Source organism: Pantherophis guttatus, chromosome 1 (genome assembly GCF_059756535.1).
Source record: "Pantherophis guttatus breed Tessera chromosome 1, ASM5975653v1, whole genome shotgun sequence".
NCBI classification, from domain to species: Eukaryota; Metazoa; Chordata; class Lepidosauria; order Squamata; family Colubridae; genus Pantherophis; species Pantherophis guttatus.
Window position 1 is genome coordinate 128,683,553 of NC_142063.1, and position 20,948 is coordinate 128,704,500.

At 36.7% G+C, this 20,948-nt stretch overlaps 1 protein-coding gene across 2 annotated transcripts in view; it reads right to left on the reverse strand.

The window, feature by feature from the left end:
- Positions 1 to 804: 804 nt before the first annotated feature.
- Positions 805 to 20,948, reverse strand: part of SLC12A8 (solute carrier family 12 member 8) — a 67,974-nt gene continuing 47,830 nt past the window's right edge. For both annotated transcript variants that reach the window (XM_034423147.3, XM_034423158.3), the window contains 8 exons: positions 20,349 to 20,436; positions 17,871 to 17,958; positions 11,731 to 11,877; positions 9,518 to 10,199; positions 8,061 to 8,158; positions 6,757 to 6,874; positions 5,507 to 5,567; positions 805 to 2,015 (listed from right to left, as the gene is read on the reverse strand). In XM_034423147.3, the coding sequence (XP_034279038.1) occupies positions 1,850 to 2,015; positions 5,507 to 5,567; positions 6,757 to 6,874; positions 8,061 to 8,158; positions 9,518 to 10,199; positions 11,731 to 11,877; positions 17,871 to 17,958; positions 20,349 to 20,436 (1,448 nt within the window). In that variant the 3' untranslated portion in view covers positions 805 to 1,849. The remainder of the gene's footprint in view (positions 2,016 to 5,506; positions 5,568 to 6,756; positions 6,875 to 8,060; positions 8,159 to 9,517; positions 10,200 to 11,730; positions 11,878 to 17,870; positions 17,959 to 20,348; positions 20,437 to 20,948) is intronic.

Consider the following 20,948-nt stretch of genomic DNA (forward strand, 5'->3'; position numbering starts at 1 on the left):
GCTGGTTCTGTGGGCATGACTTGCTGGGCATGGTGTGGCTTGATGGGAGTGGTTTGGTGGGCATGGCAGGGGAAGGATACTGCAAAACCTCCATTCCCACCTCACTCCAGTGGCCAGCCAGAAGTGGTATTTGCCGGTTCTCCAAATTACACAAAATTTCTGCTACCGATTCTCCAAACTGCTCAAAATTTCCGCTACTGGTTCTCCAGAACCTGTCAGAACCTGCTGGATTTCACCCATGGATTATCCCAATGATTTATTTATTTAATAAGATATTTTTTAAAATTCTTAAGAAATTAATTCAATAAATAAAATCTAACATTCAGAAAATGAAATTTAAAAAATTAAAACCCGAACTTTAATTCCAGAACAAATTGTAGAAATATTTTCAGCCTTTAAAAAAAAATAAATTGGCAAGGATTTGTTTTTTTCCAGCATAAAGTGAAAGTGGATTTATTTCACTTATGTTAAAAATTTGAAAAGGGTTAGCAGGACATCTTTTTTCTCATAGAATATAAAACTAAATCATAGTTCTCTTAAACTGCACTGTGCAGTCAAAGAAGAAGTGCCATTTACTATTCGTTTTAGCAACACTTATTGTTCATCAAATAAAATAAAGGAGGAAAATAATGGAAAGAGATTGAGACAGCAAAAACAAAAAGAGGGAAATAGATGATGATTTTTGAAAACCTGGTATGAAAAACTCATATATTATACTTAACATTAGGATTATTGACTTTATTACAGCCTCTCAAATTGTAAGCAAAAGAAAGAGAAAGATAAATGAATAAGTAGCTTTTAATCTTTGTGTAAATATGACAATTTATTAACCTTGAGGACTCTTATTACAGAACAAAACATGTTTCCATAGTGTTTCCAATTACTTAGAAATCCAATTTGGCAATGTTACTTTACTGGCATCAGATTCCAAGTCGCTTTACCAAGCACATGAATTCTTGTCTCAAAGGTGCTTTTTCAAAAGGCAACTGGACTGATCCCCCCGAGGAAGAAGACGTTTCGCTTCCCACAATTGGGCTCAATTGTGGTCATGACTTACCTCTACAGCATCCTGGGCAAGACCTAGAAGGCATGGAAGTCTGAAGATTAAAGTGCAATTTAAGTTGTATGTCACAGTTAATTGTTTGTGCCTAACTTTTGAAATATAAAAATAAGGAAGAGTCAGTATGAGTTTAAAGTATTGTTCAGGACAACTGCAAGATTCAGAAAAGTTTGATCCAATTCCAGAGAAGGTGTTAGAAAACGTATCTGTTCCATCCATAGTAAACTCTTGCATTGATTGCCCATAGCATCTTTTTCTCCTTATATCCTGTAACTCAGAAGTTCCTAAACTCTTCTGTTCATTGACCTCTTCATTAAGTTTCAGATTGCTCCTCATCCCCCAAATATTTATTATATGAAAATAATTTAATAAACACTAATTTAATTAACAGTTCTACAAATAGCAATGTTAACAACAAAACCAATAGATAGTCCCATTGATCTTTAGGGGGTCAATACCAAGCCCTTTGGAGAAGCCTGGGGCAATTCTAGATTTCAGAAGGACCTGCCTGTGGAATAAAATTTGGGGTGTCCTATGTTCTCTAGCAAATACAGGTGTTACAAAACCATGTTCTATTTTAGATTGATAGTTATTGCACAAAAATATCCGATGCCCTGGAATGAAAACCCAAATCCTTTTCTTTTAAAAGCAGGGTTTGAATTTGCTTGCCGCTCCTTCCCCCTGACTCCCCTTAATTGGAAGTTTCAGCATTCATTAAGATCAGTTGTGAAAAGATCAGTTTGTAGTCAGTCTTTAATTGGCTGGTAAAGTGAATGGCACATAGCTCTCTCATTGGAACTGATGGACCAACTCTTCTCGGGTGATAACAGAGGAATGATGGTAACGATCTCGGGAAGCAAAATCTGTATTCTCTTCAGTGAGTTGAGTGGTCTCCATGCCAACTGTTGCAAAGGTCGGTGTCACAACAAATCGCTCCTCTGGGGATGGCCTTCCCCTACAAAACAAAAGAACACAAAAACCTTCAGATGCCCCATTGTTTCCCAATACATCTGCAGCTGCACTCTGAACTATGTAAATAAAACAAAAAAAGAAGAATGCATTCCATGAAGCGCCCCAAAACTTCACTCCAGAAAGGAATGCCAGCTTTTTCCTTATGGCTCTCGCCTTTGGCTGGAATTCTTTCTTATGTAACAGCAATTCTAAAAACATGCAAGTCAAAAACTTTTTCTTTTGCACACATATTTGCTTCTTCTCATTTATTGCCAAGTGCTTTAGCTGCTCTGATCCATGCAATTAGAAGATGGAGGTTTGTTCCTGTTACAATGTGCGCTTTATGGCAAAGGACCAACCTCTTAACATGATGCCTGCCGCTTCCAAACATTCCTTGTTAGCAGGCAACTGTCCTGAGAAAAAAGTGAGAGGGGGGAAATGCTCAGAAAACTTATTGTGTACAATTCCCACAATGACCTCCATCTAATACAAATCCTCTTTTGAATAGAAATGGTGAATTTACATGTTTAGACTTTCATATTTCTCTTTAATTTCAAAGTCTATATTGTTTTTAATTTGACTTCTTCGCTCCTTAATAGTTTGATCTTTTGTTTAACTTCTTTTCTATTCTGTTAGAATACTTAAGTGTTTTGTTAATTCCCTATTAAACTAAACATTTTTTGGGAAAAAAACTTAGCATAATGTTTAGTTACATTCACACATGTCTGACAGTAAAACGGCACTTATTATATATCACTCGCTAGAGTGCAAAAAAAGCTGTAATTAGCCATGAAGGTCTACTTCAAAAGTTTAAAATGACATTCATTTACAAGAGGTCCTTAGACAATTTGTTTTAATAATATTGAACAAACACAGCTTCTGGAAAGCTTCTTTCACTTGTCACATTCCCCAAGTAGTGTCATAGCAAGATAGATGTAGCAAGATAGTAATGTATTCCTGGGTGTTCCCAGATCACCAGCCATGGTCACCCATGTTTCAGTCTTGAGTGAACAAAGCACTCCAGCTAAAGACTCAATGGGATGTCTGAAAACTAACTGTGGACACCAAATTAACCAGGATCTTTTTTACATTTTGCTTTGAGTTAACATTCAGTGGTAAGGTGCTTCCATTTTGTTTTGTTTTTTAATGGAAATTTGTACACAAATGTTATAAGTAAATAAATAAATAAATATACTCTGATCTAATGCAAGCACATATGGGCGAACTTGGGGATGGGTAAGGTAGGCTAAGTTGTTTGTCATCAATGTCCTGGGTTCATATTCCAGCAATGATTGTCCAGGAAACATTTTCAGCTGCTCTATAGCTAAGAACTATATTTTTATAACCACAATACAGGGGCTGGGTAATGAGTACCCAGATTGTTGGGGGCAATATGCTGACTCTGCTTAGAGAGGGCTGTAAAGCACTAAGAAGCAGTATATAAGTCTAAATTCTATTGCTATTATAATTTGGATGCTTACCTCCCACATAGATACAGATTCTGAAAGGGGAGATATCTAGATTTTTATTTACAGTATGTATTGGTTCAACTCCTTGTGACTCTTGGGTAATTAAGAAACTTCTTATTCATTCTTTGTAAACAATTATTGATTATAAATGCCTTAAAATATAGTTTCAGAACTAACATAAAAACACAAAATTACGATGATTAGAGGCACTAAAGAATAACGCTTTTAACATGTGAGGAGATAAGTGAATTGGCAGATGACTCCAAAATGTTTTTAATATCTCTGTAAAGCTACTAGAAGAAATAATACAAAGCTCTGAGCCAAACTGTTATCCATATGCAGATGATCTCTCTGTCCTTTTATATTTACTTGCCTTGGGAAACCACACAACTTTCCTGTGATATAAAGTTTGTGCTGCATGAGAAGAAATAATGATGGAACTTTGTAACTGCTGAGAGTTGGCTTACATTGACCTACAAAATAAGTAATGCAATTTAAGAGTTCTTCTGAATTCTAGGTTAATGGAGGGCTCTCAAGGGGTACCAGAAGTTTAGAGTGCCTTTTAACCTTGGTTCAGTTATCCTCTATTTCTATCATCCAGACCAGACTATTCCAGTGTGGCATTGTCTTTAAAGATGATTTGGAACTTCAACAGATATGGCAGTCGGTTTATTTGGTAGGATCACAGCAATCAGAACATGGGCACCTCTGTTGCACTACTGGTAGTCCTCAACATACAACCATTCCATTTATTGACCTTTCAAAGTTAGAACAGCACTGAAAAAAAGTGTGATTGTTTTTCACACTTACAACTTCTGCAGCATCTCCATGGTCACGTGATAAAAATTTAGATGCTTGGCCACTGGCCTGTATTTATGACAATTGCACTGTCCCGGGGTGATATAATCACCTTTTGTGGCCTTCTGACAAGCAAAGTCACTGGAGAAGCCAGATTGACTTAACAACTGTGTTACCAGTTTAACAACTGCAGTGATTCACTTAACAACGGTGGCAAGGAAGTTTTAAAATGGGCAAAATTCACTTAACAACTGACTTGCTTAGCTACGGAAATTTTTGGGCTCAATTGTGATAATAAGTCGAGGACTACCTGTAACGAGTACTGTCTTGCACTAGACTTCTCATCTCAATATAATGTTCAGCCCTTTAAACCGGGAGCCACAAGTAATTGGATTTTTTTTTAAGTTTACAAAATTTACAAAATTCACAGAGAAAACAAATGGAGATATGGAGATTCTCAATAGGAGCAAGCAAGGTGCTTCAGATAGGTCTTAGCATGTATTTAGTTAGTTCAGAAATGGCTTTCACTGTTAAATAAGGGCAGTAAGGCTTCACTTAATAGGTCCAGAAAGCAAGAGAAAAAGTCACAGTGCTGAACTTCAGTGATATGGTCCAGGGACAGTCAAGGGGCTGTCGGTTTCCTACCCCTGCCTAAATCACATATGGCTGAGCTGTTGAGAAGACAGCTTTTGCTAATATTACTTCATTTCTCTTTTGACATTAACTGAAGCTGAAGCTCTTCTCCAATGGCAGACTGACTCTGAAGGCACTGCAAAGTGGCTCATGAAGGGATGACCTATGTTGGTTGCTGCTGACATAACACCCAAGAGGTGAAGGCATTTTGAAGAAGCCTTATGATTTTTTTTTTCTAATCCTTTTAAATAATTTTTAGAGCTAGGAACAGTTAATATTCAGTGTTCAATATTTTAGTAGTGCTTAGTAATAGGGTTTTGTACCATATTCAATCACACATTTAACTTTGGCTTCTTATTTAGTAATGTTCCAAAATTTTTGTACTTCAAACTTATTATTTCCTAATTGAAAGTGAGTAGGGTAATGCACTAAATGGGCTATTTTTTACACAAGGGTTTTAAACTACAGGGACTTTATTTTTCATTACAAAATCATTTGTGGCTATTTAAAATCATGATGATCAGTGACCGATCCTAAATTCCATTAAACTCAACATCAATTGTTTCTCAGTTTTTTCTTAGTCACCAAGACCAACCTGCAGACATTAAGTAAAAGGAGTTTAATCCACTTGAAAAGACTGAAATTAGCTGCCACACCTGTAGGAACAAGAAACAAATGCAGATGGTTACAACTGGGCAAAATGTTAAAAGAATGGTGCTAGGCAAAACATGTTAACACAAGGGAAGTGTCTCTCTTCAAAGTATTAAAGCAGCTGTATATTTTGGAGAATTTGGACACCTGTTTCATCCAAAGGGAATTTTCTGAGGGGAAGAGTTATAAAAGCTAAGAGTCCTTCTTTAAGCCTTAACAATTAAAGTTAGTTTGAGCAAGTTTAAACATGTAACCATAATAGAAATGTAGTTCTCCAATGTTCTTCTTAAACTAAATTTAATTAAGCAATACAGGCTCTAAATATTACCTATATTAGGAGACTTTCTAACTTTTTCTCCATGATGCAATGCTGTATTTCTAAAGTTGAGAAAAGCTTAACCTTTATTTTGAATTGCAATGTTGAACAGCTGGAATAAATGTTTAATATAATTCATTATACCTGCATTGAGAGCAGCAAAAAATAAATTAGTTGTTCCCAAATATTTTTTAAAAGCCTTTAAAGATTCTGCCATCAAATATTGTTTGCAAAGTGGCTGATGCTGAAGAATGGAAGCATTGTCAACACTTCTGTTCACACCACTGCGCTTGTAATTCTAGGACAAAATTAAGACTGATAGCTTTAGTTCGGTGATTCTTCAGGACTGGTGTCAGTTTTTATAAAAGACAGCCACTGAGGTTATAACTGGAAAAGTGAAAAAGATTCACAATCTTTTCAGGTCAAATATGATTGTCCAAATTGTTGTTATTATATTTTGAATTCATGGTACTTTTTCTAATCTTCAGTGCAGTAATTAATTTCCAGTAATATAAAAATATTTTAGAAATTCTCTTTACTTTCTATCTCAGGTTTTAACAACCACCTCATTTTTAAAAATAGATTAGTGTCCTAAAACCAAGTTTACAATTAAGAGTAGGCAACTTCATTTTCACCTGCTCAAACTTTATTTCACATTCATTGAGTATTGTAGGCTTAATTTTTACCATCTTCAACAATTCAGAATAAAACAAATTTATAAGTGGAAGTAAAGACTTTAAAGCACTTAAATTTATCAAGCAAGTGAGAAGGTCAAAGAACATAAGGCAGACCCAGAAGAAGATAGAGAGGCAAGAGCCATAACATTGTACTCCCTTAGGAAGAAGATGAAGGGGTGGGGGGAGAGAAAATATATTTACCAGGTGGTAGTCCTGGACTCGCTTTGCCAATGTAGAAATACAAAATAATTGCTAGTCCCAAATTAACGAGAGTATAAATCCACTGAATAACGAACATAATGACTAATGAAACTATTGCCTGTAGGAAAGATGATATTTAGGATTAAACTGTGATAAATTAAATTTTGTTGTTTTTGTTATTAGAATGATAGTTTCCGTGGGAAAAAAGGTAAGAACTTTACATTCAAAGGCAGATAAGATGTCTTAGCATCTCCTACTTCTTACCTCATTATTGGCCAGGTTTTAAAGAATTTTTGGTGCAAGTAAACTAATTTAAAAATTATTTAAGTGATTGAGTGAGTAAGCCTTGGGGACGTGAAATCTTTTAACATTAGAGGCTATATACCTTTCAGAACCAATTCCTGTGAATTTGAACTTGTTATTAGACTGTTTGAAAATCTAGAGTTGAGCCATATAGGAAAGGCAGTTTCAGCTCTCAAATTTAATCTGTTTTATTTAGTGGACAGGAATGTAAAAATATGAAGCCAACGATGTTGCAACAGATTAAGGGTGCATTTAATCCATCTGATTCCAGAACTGACCAGCAGATCAGTGGTGACATCCAATTTTTTTTACTACCGGTTCTGTGGGTATGGCTTGGTGGGCGTGGTGTGGCTTGGTGGGCATGGCTTGGTGGGCATGGCAGGGGAAGGATATTGCAAAATCTCCATTCCCACCCCACTCCAGGGGAAGGATACTGCAAAATCTCTATTCCCACTCCACTCTAGGGGAAGGATACTGCAAAATCCCCATTCCCTCCCCACTCCTGGGGGAAGGATATTGTAAAATCTCCATTCCCACCCCATTCTGGGGCCAGCCAGAGGAGGTATTTGCCGGTTTTCCAAACTACTCAAAATTTCCACTACTGGTTCTCCAAACTGCTCAAAATTTCCACTACCGGTTCTCCAGAATCTGTCAGAACCTGCTGGATTTCACCCCTGCAGCAGATGCTTCTGGGAAACTTATTCAGCCAGTTATGAAGATATTAGCTGCCACACCGAGCAATTGGTATTTAGATGCAGAATGTCTCTAGCTGAAATGTCCAGGTAGTTATTAAAAGTTAAATGCAATTGTACAGTAATCATTTTAAGTCTTAGCATTTTAAATGATGTTAAGATATCTCAGGATTGTCTTTGAATTCCCAAGAGCTGCAAAGTCCTATTCTATGTATAATGATTTGAAGTCTACTATGGGATGAATAGTAATATTTATAACTTCTTGCCTACTGTGTTACAAAGAGGATTGAAAATTAGAAGGTGACTCACACCAAAAAAGGAAATCCGATGATCACAAAGCTTGGAATAGAAAGAAACTGGTATTTTCTGAATTTCTAATTCTTGGCTTTGTTGCTTTAGATTTAAATCTGCAGAACAGGAGAGAAAAGAAAACTTTCAAAAAAAATTGTAAGATGGATACACTCAAAAGCATCATTTGTATACTTCTAAAACAAATCAAAATCCACTAGGGACTGGACAGTTTACATGAATCAACAACAAAAAAAATCCATTCTACTTAAAATTGGGCATAATTTTACCTTCAATTCCCCTTTCAGAAATTTAGAGTTGAAGAACTAAAACTCCTTGTTCCAACTCACCCAACTCTCTTATCTCTTTCAGAAAATCCTGCAGATTTGACTTTCTCCTTTTCTAATCAGAAAAATCTATGTCACGTATTCTGCTTTAAAAGAAACAGGTTTCATGAAGATTTAGGCAAGTGGTTCTGCAGAGTAGTTCTATAGCTGGAAGCAAACATTTAGGCATTCCTGGTCAAATTGTATGTTCCTCAGTAAACACAGACAGATATAATATTCCACAATATGAAATTAAAATGACATCTTTCTGCATATTGAGATGCATATCACTTTGCAATCCTCCCTTTGGAAATATTTCCAAATGTTTCCTGTAGTCAGCTATGAGTCTCTCAATTCTTCCTTTTAGAATTTATTTCCACTCTTCCTTGCAGAACTCTTCTAGCTCGATGTTTTGATTAGGAGATATTTCACTTAACATAATTACTGGGTGAAATTCTGCATTCTGCAAGCAAACTTCTGCCAATGCAGTAGTTCATCTCTTTCTATCCCCCTTGATAATCAGCTTCAGACAGGGAAGGAAATTTAGAGCATATTTTGAAGGAATATAGGGGACTTCTACTAGCTCTACTAATAAAAAGCAATTCTAGCAATGGAAATACCCTAACTGGATTTCACTCAGAGAATGCTGCATGCCTCGGATTCTTTTTATACAATTCTATGCATGTTTCAGATATATAAAAATATATATACCCAGCTATGCAATATAATAAATTCCATTTTTAACTCAGAATTGTTTGGTGTCGAATACTACAGCCATTTGTTCTTACACATTTTGAATTAATGTTCCGAGTCTTAACATTTGGGATGTATTGCCACCCATGTAAAGATAAAAATAAATGCATCTCACATTGCCGTATGGATGAGAGATGCATATGTACAGCACTGGAAAAGAGACAGTAAGCAATAAATTATCTCGTAGTGAATTAACTCTGGGCCACTTTTCCATTGGCAAATTAAATTAAAACAGTCTCTGTGCTCAGTTGTAAAAAAACAACAACAACAACCCACAGTTTGTCACAAGGGATAACAGCCTGAACACATATAAATGATCACTTCCCTTACTTAGAAAAGCAAATGAGCATTCTTCATTTTCAAATACACAATAATTTAATGCGCTCCAAATCTTCTTACCCTCCATCTGTGGACTGGAGGCTTTTCGCATTTCATCCAAATGTTGGTCTCCATCTTCTTCCTTCTGATTGTTTTTTCTGATAACAGATGGAGATGCATCATTTCCATCCCCGTCTTGGCAATTTGGCTGTGAAAAATGCTGCACATTTTTGACACTGGATCTTCGGGAATCATTGCAAGGCTCCTGAATATGAGCAATGTTGTTCTCAAGAGCCAAACAAAAGCTGTCTTCTAATGTTTGCTTGGCTGCCTTCTTTTGCTTTCTCTGCTTGATCACTTGAGCGGCATCCACATTATTTTCTTTTAGTTCAAGATCAGTCCCTGGATCTTGACTGACAGGCTTAAAAAGATGGTTCATATCTTTTGTGAATTCCAGCAAAGTTCCATCTGACCTGCACTGATCTCTTCCATTTGATCCATAACAAGTTGATTTGCTGAGCATTAAAGGTCGAGAGCAACTTAGCACAGCCCTGGCATCCTCTTGCCGCATCCTTTTGGAGTTCTGCTTAAGATTGTAGCACATGGAGACTGAGAAATAGGAATAATCCACAGCAATATATGTAAGCATGAAGTTGATCGTAACTATTGGAGCAAGAACATTCACTTGGCCAATGAAAACGAAAGCCAAGGTAATGAGGCTTGTTAAGCAGATTGCAGCCACTGGAGTTTTGTTTGGTCCTTTCTGCATTAAGAACAAAGGGTTAATCACATAGGCAAAATAATCTGTCAAATATTTTTGGATAATGTTTAAATCATGTATAAATCTGCTTGACTGGGACATCCTCAGATGAATCCTCATCTAAGGAAGAACAACAAAATAAGTTTGCTGATTGACATCCTGAAGACCCATGTACCAAACAGAACAAACAGCCGCAGTGACTGTCGCTACCTTTGACTCTTTGGATCCAGATTACAACATTTATGACATTCCTGAATAGCCTGCAGTTTGTTTCAGGATAATTAGTACTGTTGGTCTTATAAGAAAATTAAGAGCTCCCTGTACAAAAGTCTTTGCAGATTTTTGAACAACATCAACAACAACCACCTCATCTTGTATCCACTGAGCAGTGGTGAAATCCAATTTTTTTTACGACCAGTTCTGTGGGCGTGGCTTGGTGGGCGTGGCTTGGTGGGCATGGTGTGGCTTGGTGGGCGTAGCAGGGGAAGGATGCTGCAAAATCTCCATTCCCACTCCACTCCAGGGGAAGGACATTACAAAATCTCCATTCCCACCCCACTCTGGGGCCAGCCAGAGGTGGTATTTGCCAGTTCTCCGAACTACTCAAAATGTCTGCTATCAGTTCTCCAGAACCTGCTGGATTTCACCCCTGCCACTGAGCCATGAACGTAAATTTGGTAACAATTTTCTGCGCAAGTGACCTTTACGATTGCTTTGATTATAACTTTTTACTCTATCCTTTGAACTTCCTATTTTTACTTCATCAGAATATAATGAATTCTGAGTTGTTTCTTGAACATTTCTGCTGTGCCAAATCAATGGTGAATAATTTAATAATTCAACCTTATTTGAATATTTATTCATATTTGTTTGTTCATCCATCCATTCAATTCCTGTAGCCGCCCATCTCAGTCAGTGACTCAAAATTAATAGTCTGAAGTTTATTGGGCATCTGAAATAGGGCAGGATTGTTAGAAAACTTAGTGTGAAAAGGAGATGAGAGAGGGGTGCTTGCAAGTCTAAGGGTCATTATTATATCTACTCTACTTCTGTTAATGGGAAACCATAGTTGCCATTTGCAGCATGAACTAAACTGAGTCACATTAAAAATGTTTTTATGTAAGATATTACTAATGTTTATTGATATCATACACTTTAAACAATGTCTTTAACTTATATTTGAAGACCAGAAGTTCTGAAGAGAAGACTGACTCTACAAAGCAATGACGTTCAGTAAAAGACCCTGGGAAAATATTACACAAAGAGGACAGTGTATGGCATTACAGTAGCTTGTTTGTTTTAAAAATTAAACAGAGATATGTTGAGTGGTATTAGCAGTGTGGAATGAAAGTCCATTCTAAATAAACTTCATGATTTGGAAGTGTTTTTCAATATAATATCACAGCCTTTCTTATTCAGAACGACCAAAGGCCTAAATAATGCTTATCAGACAGCTGCCTAGGGAAATCTATCATGGATGACAGAATATCTATACACGGAAAATAAACAGAAAATGCCTTCCTTGTTTACTAACCCCATGTCCAAGAAATGCAAGAAGAGGTATCACTTTCTCTTGAGCAATGCATTGAAGGATTCGGGGTGCTCCATAGAGACCTCCCATGCAAGATGCTAAGGATGAAATGTACAAACCAAGTAAGAATAAGAAGCCCACCAAGGATACCTAAGAAAAAGAAAGAGAGAGAGAGCAAAACATTTTTTTCTTGATTAATATTTGGAAGGCACATCTGATAAAAATCACTGTGAATTAATGGACTATTGATATAATACAATGATTAAGAACATGAATCAGATAATCTGGTGCCCAAATCTCATCAGCCATTAGTATATCAAATTGAACCATCAGTCCATCTAATTCAGTGATGGCTAACCTTTTCCGGACCGAGTGCCCAAAGCACATGCGCGCCCCCAAATGCCCAAAATGCAATGCATGTGCCCCCCCTGTGCATGCGCCCTGCCCCCACACGTGGCCCCATGCATGTGCCCCACAACGCATGTGTCCCATCCCCTGCACGTGCCCCCATGCATGTGCCCCACCCCCATACATGTGCGCGGCCCTGCACATGCACCCCACCCCACACATGTAGCCCTCTGCACCCCGCGAAAGCGTGGCAGAGACCCAAAGATCAGCTGTCCAGCGGGTGGCACACGCACATGCGCAGGGGAGCTGAACTGGGGCGACAGCTCGTGTGCCATCAGAGAAAGCGCTGTGTGCCACCTCTGCCATGCATGCCATAGGTTCGCCATCACGGATCTAGTTTAATACAGTATTGTCTACATTGATGATTGGTTGATTTCCTAGAGTTTTAGTCTGAATGCGTTCCCAGCCCTATCTGGAGATGAGTATTAAACTTGAGATAGTCTGAACAGGAAGCAAACCCCATACTCACTAGCATTGATGATGTTACCTAATTGGGTAATGAAACATCTGTAAGCAAACAACTGGGCTCAGACAACTTCAAGGACTCCACAGTTCAGCCTTGAGCTACATACATTATCTTCTATAGTCCAAATGCACAAACACCTTTCTTTAGTAGATTTCTCTCACTCTCATTTCCCATCAGAAATAGGGGAGTGACAGCATGTTTTACAATGCTGGCACAAAGATTGTTCTGATAATGCATGTACAAAACTTGAAGAACTGTGTTTTAAAAATGTCCTAATCAGCCACAAAACAGTGAGAAGCACTTTGCTGCAAGAAAAGATTGATATTCTGTCCCTAATTAACAGCACAAAAGAATATACTTTAATTTGCTTTGCCCAGAGTAAAGCAATCCAATGGGAAAAGCTTAATTTAGCAGCAATTTCAGAAGAAGCATGTACATCTTACAGAAAATGAAGGGAGTAACAGATATTTTATACATACTAGAACAGAGTTGTAGTCCAGGAGAATGTATTTATGTAATTTCACATAGACTAAATTCAGATGATATACTTTAATTAAATAACATGTTTTTTTTTCTATGACATGTTTCAAATGAGATCTTCCAGCAAATAATTTTGGACAGCAATCTAAAGAGGCAGTTATTTCGGGATCAGTGGGGTATGCAAATTGAATAATGGATTTTTGCCTTTACTTTCCTAATTAAAATCTACAAGATTTTACAGTCCTATACTTTTAGCTGGTTGTAAGTCATATTGAGTTCATTGGGTGTTAATGCTAAGTAAGTGCACAAGTTTGAAGTATTATCAAGATATTGTTTCCAACACTTGGAACCTTTGATTATAATCTCTCTAGGTAATTTGTGCATGTTAACAAATAAAGCCTAGTACGCTATTTCCTCTTTCTCCTCCTATTCTCTTTTATCAGATCAAAACTGAAGGCTTCACCTTGGCATCCTATTCTGCATGATTAATTTTTCCTCCTAGACCGTAAAGCCACAAATCCTGATCCAAAGGAAAGTAGGTTATATGGAATAATGTTAGTTCAAAATAGCTAACTCCAATCATATTTGCCCTATTTTCCAGGGATGATAAATTTGCCTTCAGTCTCTAGCTACAAATTTGTACTGCAAATAATTACAACAACCATAATTAGGAATGCCAAACATTAACTGAAAATTGTGGGATATATTATAACACATCCTCTGAAGTTTTACTCAGAAGTAATTATCACTGTGCTCTAAAGGACTTTAGTTGGAAAGTATTATAGCTAAATTTTGTTTCTGGTTAGGACAGCATTCTGCAGCACAAGGAAGTAGTACTGGAACTCATTTAAGAGGTCAGGATTCATCAAGTCCCAGCAAACCAAGCCAACTTTTTTTTTTAAATAAAAAGTGTGTTACTAACTCATACAAAGTGTTACTAACTCATACAAAGTACAGAGAAGACGTGGCAATTGGTAGGGAATATATGGAAAATAGTCAAATAAAATTTGAAAATGGCATTGTCGGGTAATAATAGTACTTTTTCGGTGCACTCAAAAATACTATGACTAGATCATGCTTTGTACATAATTAAAATGGCCTTATTCAAAGTGTCATGACAGTCCACTCACACTTTCTGGGGAAAATGGCTTTTGCATCAAGATAGTCAAAAGTATATTTGCAGGTGCAACTCCTAACATATAGTGCTGACAAATTCTTCATTGTTGCAGCTTAATCACTTCATATGTTCCTTTTTTCTCTCTGGATCAGGCTGAAGGTAAACCCTGAAACTGAGTTGGTGTGGGTACTTATGTTGCCACTAGAGTTTTTCCCTGACCTATAAGTCCATCAAGGGATAGGTTCATGAAGAGGAGGGGTCCTTCTAGATTCATGGCTCCTGCTGGAACAGCAGGTAAAAACTTGGCCGGAGGACCCTATCACCAGCTCTTCTTGGTGCATCGGTTACAACCTACCTGGGACTCTATAGTAATTATTTTATCACTATCTGGTTGGACTACTGTACTATAATAAACTCTTCTTGGCTCTATCATTAAAGACAATTAGAAAACTACAGTTGGTCCAAAATGCAGCAAGCCACAAACTCCTGGCTATCACTGTTGGTAGCAAATAGCACTGCTTTTCTGCGTTGGCTGCCAATTGGTTTTTCAAGTACAATTTAAAAAGCTAGTTTGGTTTGTTTTTCTCCCTACAGTATTGCTATCAGTACTTTCCTTGACCAATTTGATCAAGTAAATGGAAGCTACTACTGATCCCATATTTTGGAGATATCTAGAGAGCTAAAACAGGAGGTGCTGGTTTTCTATTCTGTAAAACAGTTTCCTCATTAAGATCAGACTTGCTTCCCCTTGATAATATTTCAGAAAATTTTAAAAACCAAATTATTATGGACAGCCTTCTCCTGGTTTTGTTAAGCTATTTATATTCTCTTTTTTATGGTCTGTAAATTTTTTTGGGGGGTGGGGGGGGTTGTTTCACTATTTATGATTGTATTGATTTTTATCTGATTTTATACTGCTTGTAAGTCGCCAATTATAGTGGGGTAGAAATGGGATTAATAAAGAAATATAAATAAATAAATATCCAAATTGCATTTGAAAATAAAACTCTCCCTAAAAATAATGACATACATATCCTATCAATGTGTAGAAATTGAAATTCTCCTATGCATGGTGAAATCTAATTCTGCCGGAAGCAAATTGTAGTTTAATCCTCTTGTCACATTACAGCAGTTTCTTCTGTACAAAATGGAAATAAAACTCCTGTTTCTCATTTTGTTTCATGATGCATAAAGATAGATGCAAGAATTCCATTGAAAAGAAATTGTTAAACATTTGCTTTCCCCAAATGTAGACCAACCTTCCATGTTGTCTGTATTCCTTCTGTTTATTTATTTAAAGTAACATCTATGCATATGTCTTATTATATTGGTTAAATACACATTCTGACAACAAGATTAGCTAACACACAGTATAATAGGTGCTGATTTGTCAACTGGGGCAGAGAACATAGTATTTCCATATAAAGCAAGAGAAATCCATCAAGAGAAGCTTCTGCCTATAAACTGAATGCAGGACTACCCAAACACACAATGTGATGTATTTCCTGGTTAGGTATGCAATTTATTGAGTCAGTCATTCTTTGTCATCTTAATTTATTTTACAGAGTTCTTAAGACAAAAATGAAACAACTCCACTCTTGTTGTTCTGAAATACTGGCAAGAAAGGCAGCATTGCAACTCATGGCAATAGTTGAGGAGATGAATCTTCGAGTCAAAAGATTTTAAAATGCCTATCAGCCACAGGCAGATACCTGGAGCACAATCTGATATTCTCAAATGTATATTTGACAGTTTGGTAGGCTGTTATAAAGCCCGTGGACCACAGATTAATAACCTATGGTTTGAAATTAATTTTGTTATTGTCTGTATGAGAAAGAATGTTTCATATCAAGCAACCTGTCCCTCTGTGTTCCAGCTTAATGTCATAAAATCTGATTTAAGTGAAAAATAAGGTGCAAGGCTCAGTTGTTACAGTGGTAAGAAAATAAAAAGGCATTATATTATGCCTCATGTCATATACACATATGCCTATTAAGACAACCAAAAATACCTACCGTAAGTTTTTAAAAAGAAAAAGTAAAGAAATTTCATTTTGGGAAAGAACAAAGGTTCATTCTTAGGTGGTAAGAATAATATCTTTCCCATTGTATTATTCTGAGGAAGAGTTTTCAGTTAGAGTCTACTCTGGGTTACCTTACAAAACATAGCAATGTGTAGCTAACGGAGCAAAGTGGAAAAAGTGAGGCTGATAAGATGGTAGGAAGTAAGAGAAGATTATCACTGAATACCACAGTATCACAAAGCAGAAAATGCCCTAGAATGCACACAAGGCTGTCACTCAAGGTGCTTGCCAGCTATGTTGAACATGTGGTGGCAGAAATTAGTTTGGAGCATCTCTCCAAGTAATAAAGGCTTTTAAAGTACTTCCCACCTACCCAGTGGACTTTATAACAAGTCTTTTTGTTTAGCAGGCCTTGCTTTGGCAACCAAGGTCTTTTAGTTTCTGACTCTAAGTTTAGATAAAACACCAGAGAATTTCTGGAAGCTTGGCATTCTAACAAAACGGCCATCAGCAGACATATAGAGATAACCCCTATCTACATACTTTTCTAAAAGATAATGTCAAGAAAGGAAACAAACATCCTCTCTAGCAACCAAGTCAGATATGCAGGAAGGAACACTAGCTAAACAATCAGAGAAAAAGTAACACCCTAATCAAGATATTACCAAGAAAGAACCACATCCAAAACCAAGTCTAGCAGGGCAAGCTACTATATACAAATAGCCTGCAAAATTCAATCTCCCATTTAACTAAAAAAAATTGTTGTAATATATAGAAGGAACGAGAATATAAGTGGCTGAAAGGATTGAGATTTACATTATGCTTAATGAGAACTTTTATAAAATGATATACCATTGGTATATATCATCAGAGAAATTGTCCAGAATGTATAAAAACACTTCAAATTTATGTTGGAAATGTGAACAACATGAAGAGAAATTTTATCATGTTTGATGGATATGGAAAAAAGGCTAAAACATTCCAGATTTAACTACATACATTGATTCAGGGTTTTTTAAACATTAATATACAGTTGAGATCAGAGGATTTTATTTGGGATTGATGGACAAACATTTGAAAAAAAGTCATGGAACTTTGTTCTTATATATGATAAACGCAGCAAGATTATTGTATGCATAAAGAAAACTAAGGTGTGAAAAGAGACCAAAAGAGGGAAAATTTATTCACAAACTGTAGAATAAAATCATGATGATATACTTCAGACACAAAGTGAAATCCAGTGTTGTATGTATAAATCATGCTTCTGTAACTGGTTGTTTTTGTTTCCTTCTCTCTTTCTGGCTCTTTTACTCACAAAATATACCCTAGAGCAGGGATGTCAAACTCACGTCATCATGGTGGCATCACATGACATATCGGGACTTTTTTCCTCTTCGCTAAACTGGGTGAGGCGGGGCCAGCACATGATGCATCTAGCTTAAGTGCCGTGAATTTGACACCACTGCCCTAGAGGTTCTCTCCTAACCATGGGAGCAAATTTGGAGCATGTTCATGGGGCTATAGAAGAGAGGCCTTACAGTTGATTCTGAGAAGCAATTTGGCCAATAGGTAAACATTATTGCTCTTCATCAAGAAACCAAATAATTTAATTAAGAATTAAAAGATTTGCCTTATGTATTCAAAGTTACCTTTTCTGCTATCATAAAATTATAGCGGAGTGAGTCTCGGGTACAAATAGCTCCCAGTAAAAAAACAAAAACAATGTATAAAAACCACCTGTAAAGAAATAAAAAAAAAATCACAGCTTTTTTTTTAAAAAAATAATGTCCTTAATAGCATACGCTAGTTCAGTAAGCAGTAGGTTTCCTTTGCTCTGAAAATATTTTAATCATTGAAGGTACATAGTATTTCTCATTCTTAACTGCCTTAAGATGCGTGGACTTCAATTCCCAGAATTCACCAGGCAGCTGGGGCTGGCTGGGGAATTCAGGGAATTGAAGTCTACACATCTTAAAGTGGCCAGGTTGAGAAACACCGCATGTTGTGGATGCAACTGAAATAGATAGAAGTTTGAATGCAAATGCTAGAGGAACATGATTTCAATCTCACTCTGCAAGAATGGAAAAAGAGGGCCCAACTATGAAATAGAAGATCCAAAGTTCGAAATTCTACAGTGGTACTTCAGTACTTGACTACTTTACAACACGTCGAATTTGGTTCTCGATGCATTTTGATGTGAAAATATTGTCCCGGTACTCGTTCGTTTGGTATTTGACATATTGCAAAAGGGGGACGACTGCAGAGAACAGTCAGAAAGTTGCCTATGCTGGGAAGGTCACTGCAAAAGAAAGTGGGGAGCAGACGCAGAGCACGGACAGGAAATTGGCCATGCTGGGAAGGTTGCTGATATAGAAAAGGCACAGACAGGAAGTCCTTTCTGGCTGAAAGAAAGGGTCATGTGGTAAGTCACATGATTTTTTTGGCCATTGTCGTTTTTAGTATTCGTTGCTCCTCCCAGAACCAATTAATGATGAGTACTGAAGTACCACTATACAACATAGTTCCATGGAGGAAAAGGGCCCAATCTACCTTTTAATGGGCAGATGTAGGAATATCAATTGTTCCTCTACCATCCAAATCTAACTCCTAGAATAGATCCTCAATTTATCAGTCTGGATCTATTTGCTTAGGACTAAGGATACAATACTAAAACATTTCATAATTTTATGAATTAGGTTATTATAGTTTTTTTCATGACTGTAACAAAAATGCCTAGGAACTAAATTGATTTTTGAAAACAACAATGTTCTTCAAAACAATTAAATCAATTAAATCAGAGTCAGAGAGCTAAGGAACCTATTTGTAGTTATATTTTATTCCGATTATTGTGAAAGAGGTAATTCATTGCCATCATGCATTTACCAGAAGCTGAATTGAACACCCTAAACTAAAACACAGGATATGCCCCTTCAAAGATGCAATATAAAAGTTGGAGTATTGAAAACAACTACAAAAAAAGAATGAGGAAGGGAAAAGGAACAGGAATGAGAGAACAGTAAGAAGAAATGTATTCACATATGTATATCAGACTAGCACTGATAATGTTACCTAGTTTGGGTAATAAAAGGTCTGCAAGCTCAGAGAGCACCAAGGACTCCTTAGTTCAATCCTGACCTATTAATATTCTCCTTTATTGAAATGTATTCAGGCTAATAGTACAGAGTTTGCAACAACTGTAAATGATGATAAAGAGTCAAATCTTTATTTAAAAATATGAATAGCTAAAAAGTAGTTTAGAGGAGAGAGATGATGCCATATAATGAGGAGGGTTCCTACAAGTTTGTTTTCCTTTTCCTTTTTCTTCCTGAAACCATGCCCTGGCTTATGAATATAATATGATTAAGGCTGATAATCTTCTTTCCATGCTCACACATAGTATACCATTCAGTAGTTGGATCTAACTACTCTAAGCCTACAAAATATTAGATCCTGATGTTTAATTACTGTGTTAGGAAGTAGCTATCCAGCAAGGAATGTAATCAAATCTTTTTTAAGTTCTGTCTCACATTCTCTGACTACGACTGAAATCATTCACCTGTAAATGAAAATGAGAAAATATCATCTAGACATCAAGGTATCCCATTTACTTTGTGGCAAGATTGGCAGCAAACAAATTTAATGAATTAATAATGAAGCCACGGGTAATGGATCTGCTTTATTTAAGAATTCTTCCTAAAAATCAGTGTGCTGTAAAACATATCTAGGGATTTATAGGGAGCATAAAAAAAAGGCAGCCCACACCTTACATGTCGCTCATGGGGTATTCCGTACTAGAAAGGAGAGCTAATTATTTATTTGTTATTTGTTATCAGTCCTATAATTATTCTGAAAAGGTTTGTGTTCCCTACATTTGGAAAAGTGAAGAAGATGGGAGAATATTAAATAATTTATCTCTTTGTAATGTTTCCGGGGCAGAAAGTGATCAGGGATAAACAGCTGAATCCCTGCCAACTTTGATACAGAAGAGGAAGGAAAAAAAGGAAAATTTATTATAATAGGAAATGGATTGACTACAGAACAGATGAGATGAGCAAAAAGTTAGTCTGAGCAGAAAACCTTTTTTTTCCCCCCCAAGGAGGTGTTCCTCTTTGTTTATAAGGACTTACGAAATGCCAATGGCAGATAAAGATCCTAGAGGGATATTCGTTGCGGGTTTCCTGAGATCGCCACTCATATTAAACCCAGCCATCACTCCTGCAATTTGAGCACACACAAAAATAAACACAACAGAGTTAGTGGGCTGTAAGACGATGACCTTTTTTTTTTTAGGGGAAAAAAAAAACCCCAACCCTGGTGCACATACTGATATCGGTGCCATGTATACAGCTTCATGATTAAGCAACTAGGTATCCACTGGCAACAGGATGCTAACCACATACCCACAAAGAGATTCTTTGTTCTAAATTGGACAATGTACTAGAAGAAAGGCACGGATTTAGACAAAAACAGCTTATCTGAAAACTATCACTTGAAAACAGTCCTTTTCCAAATGCCCACTCACACTGAACTTGGCAGACCTTTCAGCTAGGCTCCCCATTACATGAGTGGTTATCTCCATAGACATGATAGATTCTGACACTTTCACAGGAAACTTTTGTTCCCTGTTTTTTAAAACAATAAGCCTTCAGATTGTTAATGTCTGAGGACTGTTACCTATTCCTTACCTTTTGGATAAAATGGCTCTTTATACAAATAACTAAATTATT